Below are 14,199 nucleotides of genomic sequence, written 5' to 3'. Positions count from 1 at the left end.
TATGAGACCTCAGTACTTCTGCAGGAACGAGGCTGTTTAACAGAGGGAGAAGGATCAGCCTGTCCCTGTGTGTGTGTGTGTGTGTGTGTGTGTGTGTGTTCTTTTACTTCCTACATAGTGAGGACCGGAACACGTTTTTAACTAACAGAGTGGGGACATTTTTGCAAAGTGAGGACATTTCGGCCAGTCCTCACTTCTTTAAAGGCTTTTTTGAGAGTTCAGACTTTTCGTTTTCGTCTTTGTCAACTTTTTTCATACATAATGAGGATGGATAAGGCAAGGGAAATAAAGGCAAAATTTACTGTGACCTCTTTATCTCCCACCCAACAAATACCCCATTACAAAAAACCTAAAACTAATAAAAACTAAAACAAAAGCATTTCAAAAAAGAAATACTAAATTAAAACTAGCAAACTCACTCTAAAAAACAATTAAAACTAACTGAATTTGAAAACAAAAATTCACAACCTTATTAAAACTAAAACTAATGAAATATAAAAAACTATTATAACCTTGCTAGGGAATTCACTACTATTCCAATGAGGGTCCTCACAAAGATAGAAGTACAAGAATGTGTGTGTGTGTGTGTGTGTGTGTGCATACAGCAGAGACTCTGTGTTAATGATTCCTCTCTGAGTCTTCTTATCTTCAGGAACATCACAGAGCCGTTATCTTATCTGTGATGTTCTCTAACATCTGGACCTCTCTGACCTGAAACCCCCCAAACTGAGTCCTCACTTCTAAAGTTGGTCCTCACAAAGACAGCACACACACAGAAACACAAAAACTTTCAGGAAACTCACAGACTTTTCTTAGAAATTTCACACTTATTGTTGTTGTGTGAACCTGAAACTCTGTGTGTGTGCAGCCTCTTATGTTTCTTCTTATATTAGTAACTTGCAAAATAAAAGATAAAACACCCAGTAAACAAGCTGGATTTAACTGACAGCTTTTTAAAAATGTTTATACAGATATTACGATGATGTTGTTGTCAGTGGTGGAACGTGACAAAGTACATTTACTTAAAATGTTTAAATATCACAAATGGATGTAAAGATAAAATGACAAAAATAAGACAAGAAATACTTTAAAAAAGACATAAAAAGACAAGAACTAAGACAAAAAAATTACCAAAATGTACACAAAATTACCCAAAAAGTCACAAAAGACATAAAATGACAATAAGAAGACAAGAAGTTAAGAAAGACATAAAATGACAAAACATTACAAAAAATACTAAAAATAAGACAAAAAATGACCAAAAAGTAAACAAATTTACCAAAAAGTAATAAAAGAGCAACAAAAGACATAAAATGACAAAAAAAAAAAAAATCCACACAATTACCAAAACCACACAATAACTAACTAAGTACATTTACTCAAGTACTGTACTTTTGTACAATTTTGAGGTATTTGTACTTTACTTGAGTATTTCCATTTTATGTATAACTTTATTCTTCTACTTCCCTACATGTATCTGACAGCTTTAGTTACTCAGGTCAATATTTAACATAAAAAAACATGATCAAATTAGAGTGATGAGACATTTTTATTTATTTAAACTCATTACAGTACATTAAGTAGTTAAAATGCGCCCCATCTTGACCTCAGATTCAAACGCTGCTTACATAAATGCATCAAAAATAAAAATACAATAATATATTTAGAATATGTAAAACAATCTGAATGGGTTCATTCTGCATAACGAATGCTTTTACTTTTGATACTTTAAGTACATTTTGATACTATTGTACTTTTACCACAGTACGTTTTAATTCAGGATTTTTACTGAGGTGGAGTCATTTCACAGTGTGTATTTGTACTATTACTGCAGTAAAGGATGTGAATACTTCTTCCAACACTGATCGTTATCATCCATCATCGTGTTGTGAAAATCTGACTTCTAAAATTAATCAACAAAGAAAACACACAAGGTGAAACCAATAAAACAACACCAGCCACATTCTGTCACTGCTGCGAACAGCATATATAAATATATATTCAGAACTTTATTTATTAATGGCAGTCATTCACACACACACACACACACACACACACACATACATTAGCAGGTGTTTCAGGGCTTGTTGACAGAATAAACAGCTCACTGTGTGACGCTGACGTGTTTCTTCCTGTTGTGGCTCGACTCCTCGGTGACTCACCGTCTAAGGAGTTCACTTTGTTCACAAACATTAACCATCAGCAGACTATTATATTTCAGACAATGGACTTCTTTCAGCTTTGTCTCTCACCTTTGGGATTAATGTGGCGCTGTGAGACAGACTGTTTCTAACAGTGACAGAACCAGCCTCTGTGTTTCTGTTAATTAAACAATGAATTGATTCTAGATTTATATTTGACATATATACATAACGTATTGTAACGTGAGTGGCATCAATCCTCTCCACCAGAAAGCGAATATAAATATTTCCCAAAACTGCGAAACTATTCCTTTAATATACACAGAGTATAAAAAACAACATATAAATGTTAATCTCTAGCTGAGATTTTGTTATTAATGCTTACTTCATAATTTTATCACTTCTTTTAATCTTCTACCAGAATGGTTTACAGCATTTTCAGTATCATCGTTGTTTGTAAAAGCATCTTATTATGAGCTATATTTCTCTTTATTGTTAGAGCGACCTCTAGTGTCCGTAGTGGTTATGACAGGAAGTTATGAGACTTCAGACGAAGTTGCAACAATCGTTCATTTTCATGAATCCCACTTGCTTCAAGCTAGACCATAATAGACTGTTATTATTTTTTCTATATTATATGTGTCATATAGCACTTAACTATACAATACTGTGTATATCTCTGCATGTATTTACATATATTTATTCACTGATGTTCATACCACTACATGCACCAACCTATTTAACCTATTTAACATGCTAAAATATATTTTCTTCAATGTGCAATATCTGAAAAATAATTTGTGAGAAAAAATCACAGATTTAAGAGATTAAAGTGGCACATTTGCGAGAAAAAAGTTGCAGATTTATGAGAAAAATGTGGCAAATCTGCGAGAAAAAAGTTACAGATTTACGAGATTAAAGTTGCAAATCTACGAGAAAAAAGATGCAAATTTACGAGATTAAAGTGGCAAATTTGCCAGAAAATAGTCGCAGATTTATGAGAAAAAGTGATAAATCTACGAGAAAAAAAGTCGCAGATTTACAGGATTAAAGTGGCAAATTTGCGAGAAAAAAGTCACAGATTTATGAAAAAAGGCAAATCTGCAAGAAAAAAGTCACAGATTTAGCAGATTTTCTCACAGATTTTCTTGCAGATTTTCTTGCAGATTGCCACTTTTAATCTCGTAGATCCGTGACTTTTTTCTCTCGTAGATTTGTCACTCTAATCTCAGAAATTTGCAACTGTCTTTTGAAATATTACCTCCCTTCCCCGAGTCTGTATTTTTTTCCTCTTATACTTGGCCCTAATATGCCGTGTATGTATATAATGTGTACAGTATATGTCTTATTTTTTTATATCTATTTGTCTGTTTCTGGAGCTGCTGTGACGACTAAATTTCCCCACTGTGGGATAAATAAAATCTGATCTGATCTCATCGTATCTCTGCTGACACGTTGTGAAGGACCAGAGCTAGAGTGCAAAAACAAACAACCAGTGTGGTCGTATTGTTGGCGGTTGGAGGATTGAACATACACTGTGGGTTTTATTGTGGCGGGATGGAGCCGCTCTCACTCCTCCAGACCACCAGGTAAACCAGCACGGGGATGAGGCTGACGGGGATGAGCGTGAGGGCGATCACGACGGCCTGGGGGGCGTCCTCAGACGGAGGCTGCTGCTGGATCTCTGTGCCGGACGAGCAGTTGTAGAAGTAGGTGGAGTGGATGGAGATGAATAAGGCCTGGATGATGGAGTTTGGGTAATAACAGCCAAATGTTTCTGACACTAACTCCAAGCACACCGTCATGGTGTTGTACGGTCTGAAAGAAGTCCAGAAAGTAGGGTATTAATAAGGCAACCTGGTCTCACAGAAATCCGTGAAATAGCCACGGATTTGCTTAACTCAAAATCCGTGGAATAGCCACGGAATCACTCAAATTTCCGTGAAACTGACACGGATTTCGCTACAATGCAAGTTAATGACAGTCATATCCCAACCTGGTATATATTTCCTATTGGTTTGTGTCCAAGTCACGTGACTTTCTTCGCCACAAAGTGATTATGTACATTCACTGAGTGAATATTTAGAAAATAAAACAAATATTTCTCGTTAAAAATATAATCAAAATCCATTTTTATGCAGAAACAAAGTCAAAATATTGATTTTTTCACTAAAAATGAGAGAACTGTCCGCCATGTTTTTGTTCTGACCGCCGGGACCTTGAAAGTCACTTGACTTGGAACAAACCAATAGGAAAAAATACCAGGTTGGGATATGATTGTCATTAACTTGCATTGTAGCGAAATCCGTGTCAGTTGCACGGAAATTTGAGTGATTCCGTGGCTATTCCACGGATTTTGAGTTAAGCAAATCCGTGGTTATTTCACAGATTTCTGTGAGACCAGGTTGAAATGAGGGGGATTTCTGAGATGATTGGTTAATTTAATCACATATTAGTTAAACCCTTCTGTTATGTTCGTTTCACAGGAACGGCAATAATGTTCGTCTGTCAATTTTGAAGAACTCCATTACCGTCCATTTCAATCAATATTTAGTGCACTGGTGTTCTTTACGTCTCACTGATCAGGTTCAATGAGAATAATTCACTTGTTTTTCATAATAAATGCATGTTAAAACTTTTTTTATGTACATTGGAAATACCTACATATAAAATACAATAGTTTTACATTACATTGATTTTTAAATAATTTTTTTATTTTACATTTTTAGATTCTGTCTTTTTATGAAAAAATACCTTTAACTGTTTTATTTTTATTTTTAAACTTTGAAATGGATCAATTTGACCCGCAACATAGCAGGAGGAGGGTTAAAAAACTGACCCTCATTCTCTGGTTCCAGCTTTTATAATGTGGGGATTTGGGGCTTTTCTAACTATTGGTCGGATAAAATAAGCAAACTGAAGACTCTTCCTTGAGCTTGGCGGGAGTTTTTTTTACTATTGTCTGATGGTTCACAGACCAAACGAATGATTGATTAATAGTAAAAACAGTTGAATCAAAACAAAAACTATAAGTTGTCGCAGCTAAAATAGTTGCTGTGTGTTCTCCGTGTTTTAAAACTTCAAATTCACATTATTCTGGCTTTTGTCTTGTATTTTGGGCATGGTTTTGACTTGACATAAATTTGAAAACAAAACAAAACAAAATCCTGGAAAGCACAAAAAATATGAACCTGAAATTAAGCTTTGAGTAGCCACATATGAAACAAAGAAAAGATAGTTTGCATTATATTATGATGAATTGATTTAATTCATTCTGAACACACTGAATTTGTGAAACTGGATACATTTTTTTATTGAAACTCTTCAGTTGGACCATGAAGCAGTGGAGAAGTGTGGCACATATATATGTGACTAAAAGTGAGAGTGCTGTGGTCACGGTTTCCTGTTTGAACATAAACAGAGCCGAGATGATGGAGGTTCACTCTGAGAGGCTCTAAGGCTGCAGCCGTCTGCTGGCCCAGGCCTGCTGATGGATATCTCCCAGAGTCACATTAAACATCACCGTGTTACTTAACGAGGGTTGGGCTGCTGTTATTCTTCATGCATTTTTAACAAACCTGAACTTTCCAACTTCTAGACTCGACTGTGAACAAAACACACAGTAAAAGTGCATTTGTTGACTATTCTGTTTTTTACGTTATTTTTTATTTGGTATGTATTTTATGGTCTCATTATGAACATGCTGCCAATGGTCCGTTGTTAGTTTAATATTATTGTGTTCTCTAATTGTATCCATGTGAATAAAATAGGAATAAAATGTTCCTTGTTAATTTTAATGCCAGGTGCGACAAACCAAACAAATAACCAAAATCATTATCAAGAAAACCATGGAAAATGTCTAGATATCAGCTCTTAAATTAAACTCTTATCAGCTTTTTCTGTTGTGGGTGCTCTAATATATATATATATATATATATACATATACATTCACATACTTGCATGTTTATATTACAAACAGTCATGGACATTATTATTAGACCCTTGTTTTCTTCAATATCTTTCTTTTTATGAACTATTTTTGTTGTCATCTTTATGTTTGTCCAAACAAATGTACCTTTAGTTGTACCAGGCATTAAAATGAACATGGCACTTAAGAAAACAATGTTCTAATCATTTTTTCATGACTGTAGATACTGTTTGGGTCAATCTGACCCCGAACAGAAGAGCTGACTCGTGTTAATTTATCAACTCACTGCATCAAAGAAAAAAATAAAAAATGTAAAATAAAATTTTCAGTAACTCAATGTCATGTAAAACTATTGTATTTTATATGTGGGTCTTTCCAATGTACATAAAAAAAGTTTTTAATGTGCATTTATTTTGAAAAACGAGTGAATTATCCTCATTGAACCTGATCAGTGAGAGGTAAAGACTGCACTAAATATTGATTAAGATGGTTAGTAGTGGAGTTAATCATGAAATATAAACAATGTTTGTTTGGATTTTTTAGTTTCTGACACTTTTGGATAATTAACATGCCCCGGGTCAAATTGAAAATTGAATATTATTGCTGTTCCTGAGAAACGAACATAACAAGAGGGATAATATCAATAGAACTTTATTAATGCCCAGGGGGGAACAACAAGCTACCCAGCAGAATATTATACTGCAAATGTGGCCACTAAATGCAAAAAGGAAAGAAAAAGCTTATTGGATTTTTTACTTTTCATTGTAAGACTTTGAGCAGATTTGTAATGTCAAATTGTGCTGTAGAAATAAGCTTAAATTTACTTGAATCAGGAAGAAAATGATTCGTTAGGCTCTTCCTTGCTAAGTTTGAAACTGAGGCAAAAGAACCGAGAACATTTTATTTGAAAATGTCATAACACTGCAACTAAAACTGGTTATAATAATATAAATGTAACTTAATTTTATTAATTCTTCTTTTCAAACCAAAAAAATAAACAACAACATAAACTACAACAGCGTAGGGTAGGCTAGATGCATATACGTATACATACTCACATAGACACCATTAAACAGATGTACATAAACATATAAACATTTACACACATACAGTATATATAACCCTATACATATACATGCATCTGCCCTGTCTAAGTAATAAGATATAAGAACCAGTTAACTTAATATTCACTACGCATTTCCTTTTATCATTTTGGTCCGGAAAAAAAAGGGAGTAGGCTGAAGTAAAAAATACTTATCTAGGCCTCTCCCCTGGTACTCAACACTTCAAATAAGAAAATTTCTCTCTATATATAGCCACTTAATGTCAAATAAATATGTATTATTATTTATTTACAAATTTCTTCAAATCATAACCTTGGTAGCCTGAATTAAAATGTGTTCAACCAATGAATGAAAAGTAGAGCCAGTTAACTAGAGATAACTCAGTAAGCCTTACCTGATAATATTTTCAAGCACACACCACTTTTCTGGGCTGATTGACGTCATTTCCATGCGAAAATTGTCTCCACACAAGCTGTGACTGTACACTTCCAGTTCTTCCTCGTGGCAGTATCTGCCTGGAAACTCTGTTTCCTGGTCCTGGAAATTCTCTAGAAGGGATAGTGACACAGAAACACAAAACGGAAACCAAGCTATTATTAATTACTCAGTGTCTTGCTGTGTAAATTGTATGAAATAAACCTTGTGATGTTTAATTTAATGCGATTTTCAAAAGTAATGAGGTCATTCAGCAGCTAATGTTGAATGTTTCTTTATCTTACCAAAAAGTGAAACGAGATTCCTGATACCTTATCGTGTAGTTTGAAGCTGCAGAGTAAGCATTTCCTTAAATACAGGAAATTTTAAATCACTGATAAGTGGCGGTGTTTCCCCTCATCATGCAGAATAAATCTGCGAAAAGTCTGTAAAAAAAACTCACCGCTATCCTCTCTGATAACAGATGTTTGGTTGTTCTGCAGTTCGTCCTCTATGACTCTCTTCTCGTCTATGTACAAACTGGATGTCACGTTGCCTGCTTGCATTGTACCTGCAGGCAAAAATGCATTAATTTAGAATTAATTTTAGAAAGGAAATGAATCAATCAATTATTAAGGGCTGTAAACCTCTGCTTAGTTGGTTGATTTGTTGGTCCACATGTTCTGGCTGTAAACTCCATGAGGCCAGTTTCAGTTTGATGATGATATACCAAGTAAAACTGGAGACAAGCTCAAATATATTTAGTATAAAATGATAGAACTGGATGTAACTCTCTTATTTGTTATATTTGCAACCTGTGTTCACGTTTGCAACATTTAAAATTCTTTATTGAGCATGATAGTGTTTTGAAAGTAAGAAAAAGATTCAAAATCACATTTTATGTTCGACTAAAGGACTTAAATAGACACAAAATAACTGAAAAAAGACACAAAATGACTGAAAAAAGACACAAAATGACGAAAAAAGACACAAAAAGACACAAAATGACTAAATAAGACACAGAATGACTAAAAAAGACACAACAGACACAAAATGACCAAAAAAGACACAAAATGACACAAAAAAGACACAAAATGGCACAAAAAGACACAAAATGACCAAAAAAGACACAAAATGACTTACAGAGACACGAAAAGACATGAAAAGGATTGAAAAATGGACAAAATAGCCCTATAAGACTCCATAGAGTTAAGCCCAACCCTGTTCTCTTTTCCTGACCTTGGGATATTGGTTTGGGTGCTAAAAGAAGTGGTAAAGACGTGTTGGCAACAGTGATTGCAACATTTAAAACATTGATTATGATGCATGCAAATCATGTTGCAAATGTTTTTGTTGGAAATCGTACAAACCACTTCATTAGAATATGTTGCTGCACGTGATGGTTGGTCTTTGTGATATCCGTGAATACATTACCCAAAGTTAGAACAATTTTTCAAGTCTGAAAACGGAAATAAACACCAAATGTGCAGCGCTTCAAACAGAATAAATGCTCAGCACCTTGTTACTGCTGTAACAACACAGTTTAGTTTTAATATCCAGAGCTCCCATTGAAATAGATAAAAAAACATGATTTGTGAAAATATGCTGGTTTTCGTAGTATCCATAGAATTCAGTGATGATAAATTGAATGTTTTGAAGTTTGAAGATGTCATGCCAAGATGCCAAATCTAATCTCATTTCAGATGGGAATTATCAGGATTTCCTGTTTTTCTTTTTCATATCTGATATAGTAAACTAACAGTCTGAAGAAACGATGAGTAGACAATTTTAGTAACGGATGAGTCATTAGTCAATGATGCAAAAATTATTCAAATTTCACTAGTTACGACTTTTGCTGTAAATAAATGTAATATTTTGTATCGTTGGTTGAATGGAACAAGCAATCTGAAGATGCCATGTCACCATCAGGGAAACTGTAGAGGACATGTTGAACTATCTGACATTTTATTGACCAGTTAAAGGTTTAGTTAATAATCAGAAGATAAATTGACAATAAAGATAATTCTCAGTTGAAGCTCTGCTCATGAAAGTTAAATTGTCTTACTGTTAGTGATGAGCTCTCTGAATGTTTGGTTGCCCTCAACTTTGTTCAACTCTTCCACTGTCATGTTGGCTGTTTGTGATTCCACAAAACCTGCAGACACAAATTCAACGAAACATTACATGTACAATACCAACACATACTTTAAATCCTTTTCTTTGCTGCTACTGAAACTAAAAAGCCCCTCTATCTTTCCCACACAGGGGAAACAATAGACACTCAAGGACACATGTCGCAAACCTAAAAAGCAGGAAATACTTAGAGAATAAAACATCAATCACCTAAAACACACGTTTAACACTGAATGTGTGAAGCTGGACACGTACCGAAGATAAGAGCGGGGAAGAGCAGGTAGAGGATCATGGTGGGCAGCAGAGAGCGTCCGGGCCGCTCGGTGACCTGAGGTGCCATTAATGATGTGAGGGCTGAGTGGGTTCAGGAACAAGCCCAGCCCTCTTTATCTGAGCCTGCTGCCTGAGCTAGGGCTGTTTGTGAATGCATGTGTGGGTGTATTTATGTTCCAGTAAAGCTGATATGTGACTGATAAACTGACGGACAGATAACTCTCCAATCATGAACCCGAGGTGCAGTGAGGAGATAAGAGAGTATTCATACTTTACATCTTCTGCCTTTTAATTATGACTCATTAATTAGAGTCACTGTGTGACAGAAGCACTTTAAAGTCTGACCGCTGCCAAAAAAACCCATTACTTATGGATTCTTTATTACTGAATAGATTTGTTCATCATTAGATTAGATTAGATTAGATTCAATTTTGTGTACACCAGGGGTCTCAAACTCAAATTACCTGGGGGCCGCTGGAGGCAGTATCAAAATGACCAAAAAAAGACACAAAATTACTAAAAGAAGACACAAAATGAGAGAAAAAAAAACTAAATTACTTAAAAAGACACAAAATGACCAAAAAAGACACAAAATTACTAAAAAAAGACACAAAATGACCAAAAAAAAGACACACGATTGTTAAAAAAAAGACACAAAAATTACCAAAAAAAGACACAAAATTACCAAAGAAAGTAATTAAAGGGACCTTCCACACACAACACGGTAAAGGTGTCATTCATATAAAACTTAAAACATTAAACTTTCATATCAAGGTGGGGGCCACAAAATATCGTCACGAGGGCCGCAGTTGGCCCGCGGGCCGCAAGTTTGAGACCCATGGTGTACAGTGATATATATATCAATGTAATATAAATAAATACAATAGGTTTTAGCAGCAGATAGCAGTAAGTAGTGCAAATAGATTAGTATAAAAAGTGCAGTTGACAGTATATGAATACGCTATAAGGGATAAATACAGTGATAAACAGATTAAAGCAGATGTTCAGTGGCTTTCGGTGCTGCCATTTCTCTTAAAACCCTGTGAAGCTTAGTTAACATTGTAAAACTAAAAACCATCAGCTAGGGCCCCGCCTCCAACACTGTCTCCAGTTCTCTGCTTCTTCCCTCTAAAAAGTTTCTCAGTGGTGCATGAAGACAAAACTTTGGTGGATAAGAAAATAACCGGATCTTCTGCATCTATTGGGTCCATTGGACTCGGCACTGAAGTCTTCCACCGGCTACTTCCGGTTTAGTGCTCTGAATGTAAATAAATGCGGCGGATCAACTTCTGACAGTTAAACATGTCATTTCATTGGGGTTGTGACGTTAATAAAAAAAAAAAAACCTGTTGGTTTACAGACTATTTCTATGGAAAAAGTCTTTCTAGGCCCAATGGCGTCATGATGCACCTGTAAACTGTGATTCCACCTTTCACCGATACATCAACACCTGGTGCTCTCCCTGGGGGCTTGTATTACACCCATAAATTGTATATAAAGAACGATGACATGATGGCCCCCAAAGTGAGGCCAAAACATCTGCAGCGCCCCCTGGTGGCAGGCTGCAGTACAAGTTATAAAGTTACTGGATGGGACATGAGCCAAACTAAAAAATAGTGGTCGACCGGTACAGGTTTTTTTAAGGCCGATGCCGATTATTTTGACTTTGAGTCAGTCCAGAATCGGATCCCCGATATGTGCTGCCGTTTTTTTTGGGCCGATTCTTGAAGCCAATATTGCCTTTTCTCCCTCCATTTACATGATAAAAATGACACAATGATAACAAATGTTGCACAAGTGTCAATTTAAACAAAAAAAGAAACATTTATTAACAAAACAAACAAAACATTCACAGTTGGACAGCAAACAATGTGTATGTTGTTCTAGGCCTCGAGGTGGTGGCACCTCAGATGATCCACATATTTGATGTGTTTTTCTTTTTTCCGGTATCAGCAGCAGCTCACCAAAAAATGGCAGATGTTGCACCGAGCCTTGCCTGCTGTTGGCTCAGTGAAATGGGCTAATTGATCGGCAAACGCACACACGTATCGGCCGATAAGGACACAAGTAAAAAACGCAAATATCGGTCTACCTCTACTAAAAACCCAATAGAGGTCAAATAAATGTTTCCCAAAGATGGTTTCTGTCATTTTAGACTGTTCTTATCACGATGATTAAGTGTTTTTTATAAGTTATTTGGTTCTATAAAACAGGGTTGTCACGTCATGATTGACAGCTATAATTGAATTGTGGTTGGCCGGCGAAAACTGTGCAGACTGGCTCCAAATGTGGAAGCAAGTGGAGTCTCGTTGATTCTTCACACAGTCTCTGGTCAAATCTGTGAAGTTTCATAACTGCATCTTGTACGACAGTGAATCAGTCCCACTAATAAATATTATCTGTGCATCAAAGCCTGATACATCTTATTCCTCTGTGCCGTAGAGCTCTATCGTTGTGCAAAAACACATTATAATCATTAAACCACCAATTGTGTTTGTGATCTGAGGCTTTTAAAGACAGTTTATTTATTAATACAGTCATGGAAAAACATATTAAACCATTGTTTTTGTCAATTTCTTGTTCATTTTAATGCCTGGTACAACTAAAGGTAGATTTGTTTGGACAAATATAATGATAACAACAAAAAAAAGCTGATAAAAGTTTCATTTAAGAGCTGATATCTAGACATTTTACATCAAGAAAACCATGGAAAATAGCTGGATATCTGCTCTTAGCTCTTATCTTTAGTTGTACCAGGCATTAAAATGAACAAGTAATGGAAGAAAACAAGGGTGGTCTTATAATTTTTTGCATGGCTGTATGTAAATAGACACAATGATTTTGGGTCTGAGAGCCACAAACTCTTCTCTGGGTAGAGAAGTTAAGTATTTGGAGACAGAGCTTATTGGTATTCTGATCTGTTGACAGTAAGAATAATCTAGATTCCTTTTGGTTCCTAGTTCATCCTAATTAAACAAAAGTCAGCTACAGATGGCTCCTGGTGCTCCAGGGGAAGTGCTGGTATGTCCTCAGTGACTGACATAAACACATGATAACACATCATCTAACTCCTGATTGGAATGGGATTGTCCTGACATTGTTGGTAAAGGGAGCAGCACAGTTTCCTGCTCTACCTCAGATAGTGAAAAAAGGCTCTTAAGGGATTTCCTCCTTCGCTTAGCAGCAGGCGAGGAGGCAGCCGGGACACAGACGAGCTGGAATGAGGAAGCTTGTGCAGCATGATGATAGGCAAAACACATAAACAACAACTCACACAGAGCTCTGACATGTTGCCAAAGGTGTTGACAGCAACAGTAACACAAACTAGTTTCTTGTGCAAGAAAAACGTTGATTTTTTTATAGTATTTTGGAGAAAAATGTCTCTAACTCTATGGAGTCTTGGGCTATTTTGTTGGTTTTTGATTATTTTTCATTCTGCCTGTATATACATAAAAATGTTTACCATGCCATGTTGGTATCATTTTTTTTCAGCACAACCTCATTATTTTTTTCATTTTGACTTATTGGATCAACATTTTGAACACAAAAAACCCCACAAAAACATACATAAAAAACATTTTTTTTAAACCAAAAACAAGAAAAAATACATTTACTTTTTTTTTTACAAAAAATCCCACATAAAACCCCCACAAAAAACACACAAAACATGCATCAAAAAACCACAAAAAAATACAAAAAACACACAAAAAACACATTTGTTTTTACGAAAAACAGAAAAATACAGAAAAAATCACAAAAAACATTAAACACAAAATATTGCATTAAAAATGCTGAATGCACACTGCAAAATTTGAAAAACCTCTGCAAAAATGTCAGTAAAATCATGTTACACTTGGTCATGGTGGTTTTCACTTTTGCTGCTGTTGACGCGCTAAATGGGACTGAAACTTGTAGAAAAGCCAGAACCTTAGAGGGAAGCTGGCAGCAGGGCTCCATGCTGCTTCGTTTTTACATGGTGACTTCATGAAGAAGTCGTGCTCTGGTGCTTTCTTGGACTCCAGAGGGTTAAATGCAGGAGGGTGCGCTAAGCAACAACTTCCTGCAAGCTTCCTGTCAGCTCTTGGTAAGAGCTTCTGTCTTCACCGTGGCTTGCCGACACAGGAAGCTGCTCCGGCATTCAGGGGTTTGCTTCAAGCTGAATGCCACTTAGGGACATTTTTGGAAAAGCAAATTAAGGATGTTAAGCACCCAAACAATACCTTATGTAGTGTTGCAGATATTTTTT

At 35.7% G+C, this 14,199-nt stretch overlaps 1 protein-coding gene across 1 annotated transcript; it reads right to left on the bottom strand.

The window, feature by feature from the left end:
• Positions 1 to 3,286: 3,286 nt before the first annotated feature.
• On the bottom strand, positions 3,287 to 10,020 carry LOC131959128 (uncharacterized). The gene is made up of 5 exons (XM_059324234.1): positions 9,936 to 10,020; positions 9,613 to 9,702; positions 8,011 to 8,118; positions 7,528 to 7,681; positions 3,287 to 3,959 (listed from the first exon to the last, which is right to left on the bottom strand). Exons 1-5 carry the CDS (start codon positions 10,018 to 10,020, stop codon positions 3,686 to 3,688), a joined length of 711 nt encoding a protein of 236 aa, XP_059180217.1. The 3' UTR covers positions 3,287 to 3,685.
• Positions 10,021 to 14,199: the final 4,179 nt, after the last annotated feature.

The sequence above is a fragment of the Centropristis striata genome, chromosome 21, assembly GCF_030273125.1.
Source record: "Centropristis striata isolate RG_2023a ecotype Rhode Island chromosome 21, C.striata_1.0, whole genome shotgun sequence".
NCBI classification, from domain to species: domain Eukaryota; kingdom Metazoa; phylum Chordata; class Actinopteri; order Perciformes; family Serranidae; genus Centropristis; species Centropristis striata.
The sequence above is the reverse complement of the archived record's forward strand: the minus strand, read 5'-3'. Positions and strand labels throughout refer to the sequence as shown.

Bases quoted from the DNA above. Each gene is read 5' to 3' on its own strand.
- LOC131959128 (XM_059324234.1), bottom strand. From the start codon at position 10,020: ATGGCACCTCAGGTCACCGAGCGGCCCGGACGCTCTCTGCTGCCCACC. The intron at 9,703-9,935 runs GTACGTGTCCAG...TTGTGTCTGCAG, and splicing joins CTTCCCCGCTCTTATCTTCG to GTTTTGTGGAATCACAAACA. The intron at 7,682-8,010 runs GTGAGTTTTTTT...TATCCCTTCTAG, and splicing joins TGTTATCAGAGAGGATAGCG to AGAATTTCCAGGACCAGGAA.